We start from the raw sequence: 11074 nt of genomic DNA, 5'->3' as shown, positions 1-11074 counted from the left end.
GTTTGAGTCACTAGAGAAAAGCACTATATAAATATAATTCACTAATTCACTTCACTATATGTATATATATATATATATATATATATATATATATATATATATATATATATATATATATATATATATATATATATATATAAACTCAAAATCAGTGAGAAGTTGGCACGTTGTGTAAATCGTAAATGAAAACAGAATACAATGATTTGCAAATCCTTTTCAACCTATATTCATTTAAACAGGCCGCAAAGACAAGATACTTAACGTTCGGACTGGTAAACTTTATTTTTTTCAAATATTAGCTCTTTTGAAATGTGATGTCTGCAATATGTTTCAAAAAAGCTGGCACAAGTAGCAAAGTAGATTGGATCTGGGTCTGCATAAGTGGTGAAATTTTGCGCGCGTCCGCCATTGCATTCCACACCGCAGTCAATAATCTCCTTTTTCTCCATCCTCTTGTTTTGGAGGATCCATCCTCCACTTTTACCATTTGTAAAATGAAGTAGTGTACGGTTTTATCTTAAATCTGTCAGTAGACTCGCTATGGAAGCGCTAAAAACTACCGGTCCAAAAAGGATGACGGGGAGAAGACTCGATGTAAATAAGTCCGCTCACCAAACAACGCATCCTGAAGAAACGGTCAGAAAGCGGCTTGAAGATGATCTGTAAAACATAATCAATGCAAAATTTGGACCAAAGAACAACCACTACATGTTATTTAGGCCACAAGGAGGTGTTTAAAATGTAGAAAAAAATCATAACATGACACCTTTAATGAGCCTTATATAATCTGGTGGGATTTTTGTATACAAATAGACCCGAATAGACCCGCTCTTCAGCAATGCGCCTTGTAAGCCAGTGTGCTCAATGGTCCGAAAAATGAAAATGCGATAGTTCGCAAAGGGCCAATAGTCATACAAGGTGATGTTTTATCATGCTTTCAAGTAAAGATTCTAAAATGCTCTTTTTCAGTCTACTGAAGGCCACGCCTGTGCAATGCTTGCAGTGTATCTGGACAATGCCTCAAACCTACCTGTGAGTAACCTTCAATATGGTGAACTAGCATTCACCCATCAAGGGACAACAATGATGTGAATAACATTCATGTGTTTGTTTGTAGAAAGACAGAAGTGAAATTGAGGATCATCATAAAAAGAAGCATGCACGAGAAGCTCGGGTAAGACAATTGCAATGTTTGAGTTCAGTAATGTTATAAAACTTTTGCCCATACGCAATGCTTTTTTTATTTCCATGCTGATATCTCTCTAAAGCTGGTATTTCCTGTCAGTTCACTGCGTGTGTGTCGAGTTTATGGGTGTAAATAACCAGCCTGTCGCTTTGTTGCCAGAATTTCCTCAGCTTTGAATTTTGAACTTTGCTTTGCCATTTTAGTTGAATACAGATACTTGTTTATTTATGTAATGGAATATTCTGGTTTAAGACTTACTATTATTGTATTATTCATTGTCTTTTTTCTCAGTGTGATTGACTGACATTCAGTCCAGTGTAATAATATTCAAATGTTCTAATAATATGTGCTGTCCTTTGAGGACAATAAATAGTTCATTAATACGTTGCAACTAAATTCATTTTTAAGGAATGTTGTGGCAGTTTATTTTGGACACGTTAAAAACAAAGCAAAGTAAATAGTAATTTAAAAAAAAGAACTAATCTTAGTACAGAAACAAATACTTCATGATGAAAACACATTACAAATGAAAACAATAGGTATTGGTTAGGTTTTTCATACCTAAAAAGGAGTGTGAAAAGTGAAGTACCTAGCTTTCTTGTCATTATTATTATATCAATCAATCAATCAATCAATCAATCAATCAATGTTTACTTATATAGCCCTAAATCACTAGTGTCTCAAAGGGCTGCACAAACCACTACGACATCCTCGGTAGGCCCACATAAGGGCAAGGAAAACTCACACCCAGTGGGACATCGGTGACAATGATGACTATGAGAACCTTGGAGAGGAGGAAAGCAATGGATGTCGAGCGGGTCTAACATGATACTGTGAAAGTTCAATCCATAATGGATCCAACACAGTCGCGAGAGTCCAGTCCAAAGCGGATCCAACACAGCAGCGAGAGTCCCGTTCACAGCGGAGCAAGCAGGAAACCATCCCAAGCGGAGGCGGATCAGCAGCGCAGAGATGTCCCCAGCCGATACACAGGCAAGCAGTACATGGCCACCGGATCGGACCGGACCCCCTCCACAAGGGAGAGTGGGACATAGGAGAAAAAGAAAAGAAACGGCAGATCAACTGGTCTAAAAAGGGAGTCTATATATAATAATAATATATAATATGCAATGATTCATTTACTGATCTTATTTCAATATATCATTAATAACATTTTACTCACTTTTCTTTAGCACAAAAAAAGTGCTTAAATACAATATACACATACGTATATAGACACATACATATAAGTGCTAAGTGACAGTAACACCAACCAATAACAACTAAATAACTACCCAAATAATTCAATCAATCATTCAATCAATCAATGTTTATTTATATAGCCCTAAATCACAAATGTCTCGAAGAACTGTACAAACCACTACGACTACGACATCCTTGGAAGAACCCACATAAGGGCAAGGAAAACTCACACCCAGTGGGCAGGGAGAATTCACACCCAGTGGGACGCCAGTGACAATGACGACTATGAGAAACCTTGGAGAGGACCTCAAATTTGGGCAACCCCCCACCCCTCTAGGGGACCGAAAGCAATGGATGTCGAGCGGGTCTAACATGATACTGTGAAAGTTCAATCCATAGTGGCTCCAACACAGCCGCGAGAGTTCAGTTCAAAGCGTATCCAAGACAGGAGCGAGAGTCCCGTCCACAGGAAACCATCCCAAGCGGAGTGGGAGCAGCAGCGTAGAGATGTCCCCAACCGAAACACAGGCGAGCGGTCCATCCTGGGTCCCGACGAACGGTCAATCATGGGTCCCGACTCTGGACAGCCAGTACTTCATCCATGGTCATCGGACCGGATCCCCTCCACAAGGGAGGGGGGGGACAGACGAGAAAAAGAAAAGAAGCGGCAGATCAACTGGTCTAAAAAGGAGGTCTATTTAAAGGCTAGAGTATACAAATGAGTTTTAAGGTGAGACTTAAATGCTTCTACTGAGGTAGCATCTCGAACTGTTACCGGGAGGGCATTCCAGAGTACTGGAGCCCGAAAGGAAAACGCTCTATAGCCCGCAGACTTTTTTTGGGCTTTAGGAATCACTAATAAGCCGGAGTCTTTTGAACACAGATTTCTTGCCGGGACATACGGTACAAAACAATCGGCAAGATAGGATGGAGCTAGACCGTGTAGTATTTTATACGTAAGTAGTAAAACCTTAAAGTCACATCTTAAGTGCACAGGAAGCCAGTGCAGGTGAGCCAGTACAGGCGTAATGTGATCAAACTTTCTTGTTCCTGTCAAAAGTCTAGCCGCCGCATTTTGTTCCAACTGTAATCGTTTAATGCTAGACATGGGGAGACCCGAAAGTAATATGTTACAGTAATCGAGGCGAGACGTAACAAATGCAATTAGAATAATAAATAAACACTTTGTGATTGTAAGAAACCCTCATTCTTGTATATGTTGAAAATAATGTATTTGTATCACTTTTTTAACTGTACTAAGGTTGAACATTCTTTTAAACACGCATTAAAACTGTTTCATAATTTAACCCCACATTTTCAAAGAGAAAAGTTTATTCGTGTTGTGTGTACATTCAGAATTTTATGATTTAAACCCCCCACCCCGTAATTTGTAACCCCCTTTCTTTTCAGTGAGTCACCTTTGAATATTTCCAGTCACTGAATTGTTTTTTTTTTTTTTTGCTTTTAATGTAATTTGTGCTGTTTGTAGTTCCGCAAGATCCTTAAATTCCAAATAGATTTGATTGTGAGAAAAATATATTTGTGTAATCCCTATATATTTGGCCATATAAATGACCCCTATTGTTTTGTTCTGCAGGGCAATGAGTGGATATATATTGTGCTTATGTCATTATTACCCCAAATTTCTGCACATTAGGTTATATAAGAGTGACTATTAAACAGTATAGAATGCAGAGTGTGGAGTGATCCAGAACGTGTTTGTCTGTATTCAATAGTGTGCTGCTTTGTTACACTAAATAATTAATATGTTACTAGTTTTAATATAAATATAATTTAGATAAGACTGCAAATAGGTTGTTTTTCGTTACAGTTCTGACTTCTGCTCGTTTGCACTTGCACTTGCATGGCTTAATCTTTGAGACAAGCATATGCTACTGGCAGGATCAACCAGGAAGTATATGGTTGAAAACAACTAAAAACTACATAATAAAACAATCATAAAATATGTCAAAGCATCTTAAATATACTGATATATAAAAATAAAAACAATACATATTTTTTAAAAGAAAGTATATGGATCTCCAAAAAGGAGATTATCGTGCAAAAGAAGTTTGATTTCAGAAGTTCAGTTCAAACTAAGAAAACTGAGTATGTTTTTGCAGTTATTATTTTGGACTACAATGTGAACAGGTTGTTTACAATATTGAACCTTTTGGCAATTTTCCAAAAGTTATGATATTTGAGCTACAGTTAATTTGTATTAGCATGCATATTTATTTATTTATTTACAGACAGACATAATTTTGTATTACATTATTGTTTTTTTTGTTAATATCAGAGTCCGTTGTGCAAAAAGGTAATCCCTAGAAACGCAGATTTTTTGGGCAGGGACCCACAGTTAAAATATACATCATCTTATAAAATACAAAATACAGTACAATACAATTAATTTCCAAATCTACCCACCAAATACCCATTTACAATTTCATACCAACCTACCAACAGGTTGACATTTTTCAAAAATAAATCTTTAAATCCACCAAATCAGTCTCAGTATCTTATTATTCAAATGTTATTAAACGGTTGCATCTTGAAGGTCTGTGATAATCTCATCATACATACAGAGGTCAAGACCAAAAGTATGCGACGAATGTGACTTCCTCAGCCGTAAGAGGTGTGCTAAATATACAAAGCAGAACGTTGCAATAAATTTTGCTTTAACGTTTTTTAAAAATGTGATTCTTTCATAAAGCTTTCAATGTCATTCCAGATCATCAGGCCACTACATGCTATACTAAAGCTTGTACACTTAAGCATCAAAATTATAAAGATGTTAAGAGACACATTATTGAAGTATTTCACTCAGACTTTGACTTTTTAAACTCAACTGCTGAAGCAAATGACCGTTTCAAAGATTTGAGAGGCCTGTGTAGGTTTGAACCTGATCCCTTGTAAATCCTAGAGCAGGGGTAGGGAACCTATGGCTCTAGAGCCAGATGTGGCTATTTTGATGACTGCACCTGGCTCTCAGATAAATATTAGCTGACATTGCTTAACACGATAAGTAATGAATAATTCCGCTGATAATCACAATGTTAAAAATAACGTTCAAAATATAAAACATTCTTATGCATTTTAATCCATCCATCTGTTTTCTACTGCACCTGTTCAAGAAATAACAATGGTATTAAAAAGAATTAGAGACTTATTATACTCTAAAAATGTTGGTCTTACCTAAAAATGCACACATTTAGTTGTATTCAGTGTTAAAACACATAATATGGCTCTCACCGAAATACATTTTAAAATATTTGGCTTTCATGGCTCTCTCAGCGGGCTTCACGGTGGCAGAGGGGTTAGTGTGGCTGCCTCACAATACGAAGGTCCTGAGAAGTCCTGGGCTCAATCCCGGGCTTGGGATCTTTCTGTGTGGAGTTTGCAAGTCCTCCCCGTGAATGCGTGGGTTCCCTCCGGCTTCCTCCCACCTCCAAAGACATGCACCTGGGGATAGGTTGATTGGCAACACTAAATTGGCCCTAGTGTGTGAATGTGAGTGTGAATGTTGTCTGTCCATCTGTGTTGGCCCTGCGATGAGGTGGCGACTTGTCCAGGGTGTACCCTGCCTTCCGCCGGATTGTAGCTGAGCTAGGCACCAACGCCCCCCGCGACCCCAAAGGGAATAAGCCGTAGAAAATGGATGGATGGAAGCGCTCTCTCAGCCAAAAAGTTTCCCGACCCCTGTCCTAGAGCATGGCCTTGTTTTTGCCGCCATCTGCTGGACAAGCACAATTACTGTCACATTCATTCAGTGACTCCTTCTTACTGTTATTTATCAAACCCAAACATGTCTTGAGGAAATGTATTACAATGATTGTTTGGATGTGTACCATGTTCAGGAAAAACTGGAAGTAAAATATATTAATTTTAAACCCTTTCATTGCTACCAATTGTATTGTTCCAAAAGTTATTGTGCAAAATGTAATTTGTATTCTTCACATATTGTTACGTGTTCCAAATGTGGAAAAAAAAAATCAGCAAGCTCCGTAGTAAAATGTTACCTTTCAGGTTGTTTTATCTGAGTAAAACATCTGTTTAGTCTAGAGTACTCGCTCTGTCCTGGAATGTATGGAATTTAAACTTCCTTAACCGTCTGCTTGAGGCGTTCTGTAGATTTCACGTATGAATGTCTAAAATATATCCTAACGTGGTTACTCTTGCATTTTCAATGGAGGCAGGAATATTCTATTTGTATACATTCACAATTGTAACAATTTGTTCTAAAGACATTGTTGCTCACAATGGATATGTAGTTTATTTTGCCATAACTGGTCATGGTCACAAACGGTCACGTAAAAATAATAAGTAGAGATGAATAAATAAATAATGCATATTAAATAAATAAGCACCATGATTCAAATTGAATAAATGAATAAACACCTGAGTAATAATCTGACAAACTCTTATTGTATGTCAGTTTATTATAAAGGTTGGATGGACAGTGGATTATTTCATAATTAACAATGGTCAATGAATTAAATATATTGCTTGAAATTGTTAAAATGATCATCCATCCTTCTGTTGTTGAGCTGAATAATTCATAAAATAAGTCACATTTTATGTGGTGGTACTTTATTGTGGTAAAAAGCATTTGTTGGTAATATTGAAAAATAAAATATTGTTGTGTTGCTGTAGTTAGATACTAAGGAATAATCAGGTATCCAGTTGCTGAAATAGATTTTACATGTAGGCAAGTTAGAGGCTTTTAAACAGGCAAATACATTGGAAAAAAAATACAAAACCCAAAACCAGTGAAGTTGGCACGTTGTGTAAATCGTAAAAAAAAAAAAACAGCCTAAAATGATTTGTAAATGCTTTTCAACCTACTGTATATTCAATTGAATAGACTGCAAAGACAAGATACTTAACCCTCGAACTGGAAAACGTTGTTGTTTTTTGCAAATATTAGCACATTTGGAATTTGATGCCTGCAACAGGTTTCAAAAAAGCTAGCACAAGTGGCAAACAAGACTGAGAAAGTTGAGGAATGCTCATCAAACAGGTGAACAGGCTAATTGGGAAGAGGTGGGTGCCATTATTGGTTATTAAAGCAGCTTCCATGAAATGCTCAGTCATTCACACACAAGAATGGGTCACCACTTTGTGAACAAATGCATGAGCAAATTGTCAAACAGTTTAAGAACAACATTTCTCAACAAACTATTGCAAGGAATTTTGGGATTTCACAATCTACGGTCCGTAATATCATCAAAAGGTTCAGAGAATCTGGTGAAAACACCGAATTCAATCCCTGAGGTGGTACTGCATCAAAAAGTGACATCAGTGTGTAAAGGATATCACCATATGGGCTCAGGAACACTTCAGAAAACCACTGTCAGTAACTACAATTTGTGGCTACATTTGTAAGTGCAAGTTAAAACTCTGCTATGCAAAGCGAAAGTCATTTATCAACAACACCCAGAAACGCCGCCAGCTCTGCTGGGCCCGAGCTCACCTAAGATGGACTGATGGAAACTGGAAAAGTGTTTTGTGGTCTGACGAGTCAACATTTCAAATTATTTTTGGAAACTGTGGGCGTCGTGTCCGCCGAACCAAAAAAGAAGAAAAAAAACATTCGTACTGTTATTGGCGCAAAGTTAAAAAACCAGCATCTGTGATGTAAGGGAGTGTATCAGTGCACAAGGCATGGGTAACTTATACATTTGTGAAGGCACCATTAATGCTGAAAGGTACATACAGGTATTGCATCTTTCTCATGGCCGCCCCTGCTTATTTCAGCAAGACAATGCCAAGTCACATTCTGCACGTGTTACAATAGCGTGGCTTTGTAATAAAAGAGTGCACGTACTAGCTTGGCCTGCCTGGAGTCCAGACCTGTCTCCCATTGAAAATGTGTGGCGCAATATGAAGTCTAAAATACCACACTGGAGACCCCGGACTGTTGAACAACTTAAGCTGTACATTAAGCAAGAATGGGAAAGAATTCCACGTGAGAAGCTTCAAAAATTGGTCTCCTCAGTTCCCAAACTGTTTACTGAGTGTTGTTAAAAGGAAAGGCCATTTAACACAGTGGTAAAAATGTCCCTGTGCCAACGTTTTAGCAATGTGTTGCTGCTCTTAAATTCTAAGTTAATGATTAGTTTCTCAGTTTGAACATTAAATATCTTGTCTTTGCAGTCTATTCAATTGAATATTCATTGAGCAGGATTTGCAAATCATTATATTCTGTTTTTATTTACGATTTACACAACGTGCCAACTTCACTGGTTTTGTCTTCTGTAATTAAACACTTGTTTTTTTAATACACATTTGTACATTTACACCAAATTTAGATGCATAGTTCTTGGGTGGCATTTGAAGTGAAAATTGTCTCCCCTGCTGACCAGTTTTGCTTGGTTTGCAGCTCACAAGGAAGTCTGCTGGTCCGAGCTCCTTTGTGGAATTTTCCATTGCAGACAAACTTCAAAAAAGCAAGGTAATGCTAAATGTAGAAAACCCACATATACGGTATTAATTTGTCATGAATTCGTTTATATGATTGCCAGTGTTCTCTCGCCCTAGGTTGCATTCGCAAATAAAGACCCGGTGTGGGAAGAAGGCTTCACTTTTTTCGTGCATGATATCAAAACGCAGCAGCTTTTTATTCAGGTTTGTTACTACTTATGCTAGGGTTGTCATCCTCGAATGTGATTCGTTGTTGCCCAACATTGACGGTCATGTTGAAAGTTGAGGCATTTGAACAGACAATGATATGTTGTAGTGCAGGGGTCACCAACGTGGTGCCCGCAGGCACCAGGTAGCCCGTAAGGACCAGATGAGTAGCCCGCTGGCCTGTTCTAAAAATAGCTCAAATAGCAGCACTTACCAGTGAGCTGCCTCTATTTTTTTAATTGTATTTATTTACTAGCAAGCTGGTCTTGCTTTGCTCGACATTTTTAATTCTAAGAGAGACAAAACTCAAATAGAATTTGGAAATCCAAGAAAATATCTTAAAGTCTTGGTCTTCACTTGTTTAAATAAATTCATTTATTTTTTTACTTTGCTTCTTATAACTTTCAGAAAGACAATTTTAGAGAAAAAATGCAACCTTAAAAATGATTTTAGGATTTTTAAACACATATACCTTATTACCTTTTAAATTCCTTCCTCTTCTTTCCTGACAATTTAAATCAATGTTCAAGTAATTTATTTTTTTATTGTTAAGAATAATAAATACATTTTAATTTAATTCTTCATTTTAGCTTCTGTTTTTTCGACGAAGAATATTTGTAAAATATTTGTTCAAACTTATTTTGATTAAAATTCCAAGAAAATATTCTGGCAAATCTAGAAAAGCTGTAGAATAAAATTTAAATCTTATTTCAAAGTAATCAAATATAGCTTGGTCCAATTTGTTATATATTCTAACAGAGTGCAGATTGGATTTTAACCTATTTTAAACATGTCATCAAAATTCTAAAATTAATCTTAATCAGGAAAAATTTCTAATGATGTTCCATAAATTATTTTTGGAATTTTTTCAAAAAGATTCGAATTAGCTAGTTTTTCTCTTCATTTTATTTGGTTGAATTTTGAATTTTAAAGAGTCAAAATTGAAGATAAACTGTTTAAAAATTAAATTTTCATTTTTTTCATTTTTTCTCCTCTTTTAAATCGTTCAATTAAGTGTTTTTTTCATCATTTATTCTCTACAAAAAACCTTCCGTGAAAGAAAAAAAATGTACGACAGAATGACAGACAGAAATACCCATTTTTTTTATGTATATACAGATTTATTTATTAAAGGTAAATTGAGCAAATTGGCTATTTCTGGCAATTTATTTAAGTGTGTATCAAACTGGTAGCCCTTCGCATTAATCAGTACCCAAGAAGTAGCTCTAGGTTTCAAAAAGGTTGGTGACCCCTGTTGTAGTGTATACTGACTGGCCACTTGGTGTCAGTATTGTCACATTGATGTGCTGTAGCACAGTGTTTCTTAATACATAGGGCCAGGGTCTATTGCTGGGTGCTACCAAAAAATATATATATTTCTCATCTGCATGGGTTGAAGGGGTACTCAGTTGTAATACACATTTCCACCACTAATGGGAGTAATGACAATATCAAATAAACAGAAAAAGTCTGGAGCTCAAGTCAAAGGTAAGTTTCTTAAGTGCAAAAATTATGACCAAAGTGGTGAAAACGTATTTCTATTAGCACTTTCAAAAACATACATTTTATTATAATGTCTTATTTATTTAATTAGAATTTATTTAGTCAAACACTACATAATGATATGTAAATTTATTGTTCTCCAATTTTTATGAGTCCCTTTTTTTCAGTATATATGATAAGTACTTATTTTTGTAATCCGCCCTGATTATTTTTTAGATTAACACATGGTTTCATATAATTTCACAAGGTTTATCCTTTTTAACTGTAGGTTAGGTACAATTATTGAATACATTAAAATAAAATACAGTACAATAAAATCAAGGGGCTTCACGGTGGAAGAGGGGTTAGTGCATCTGCCTCACAATACGAAGTTCCTGCAGTCCTGGGTTGAAATCCAGGCTCGGGATCTTTCTGTGTGGAGTTTGCATGTTCTCCCCGTGAATGCGTGGGTTCCCTCCGGGTACTCCGGCTTCCTCCCACTTCCAAAGACATGCACCTGGGGATAGGTTGATTGGCAACACTAAATTGGCCCTAGTGTGTGAATGTGAGTGT

At 36.6% G+C, this 11074-nt stretch overlaps 1 protein-coding gene across 1 annotated transcript in view; it reads left to right on the top strand.

Annotated features, from left to right (window-relative positions):
• esyt3 (extended synaptotagmin-like protein 3) overlaps positions 1-11074 on the top strand; it is a 65520-nt gene that overhangs the window by 33361 nt on the left and 21085 nt on the right. Inside the window, exons 13-16 of the mRNA XM_061918447.1 lie at positions 970-1032; positions 1118-1174; positions 8772-8843; positions 8930-9016. Coding sequence (XP_061774431.1) covers positions 970-1032; positions 1118-1174; positions 8772-8843; positions 8930-9016 — 279 coding nt within the window. The remainder of the gene's footprint in view (positions 1-969; positions 1033-1117; positions 1175-8771; positions 8844-8929; positions 9017-11074) is intronic.

The sequence above is a fragment of the Nerophis ophidion genome, linkage group LG13, assembly GCF_033978795.1.
Source record: "Nerophis ophidion isolate RoL-2023_Sa linkage group LG13, RoL_Noph_v1.0, whole genome shotgun sequence".
Classification (NCBI taxonomy): Eukaryota; Metazoa; Chordata; class Actinopteri; order Syngnathiformes; family Syngnathidae; genus Nerophis; species Nerophis ophidion.
Note: the sequence above shows the minus strand (reverse complement) of the source record. Positions and strands in the feature narration are given on the sequence as shown.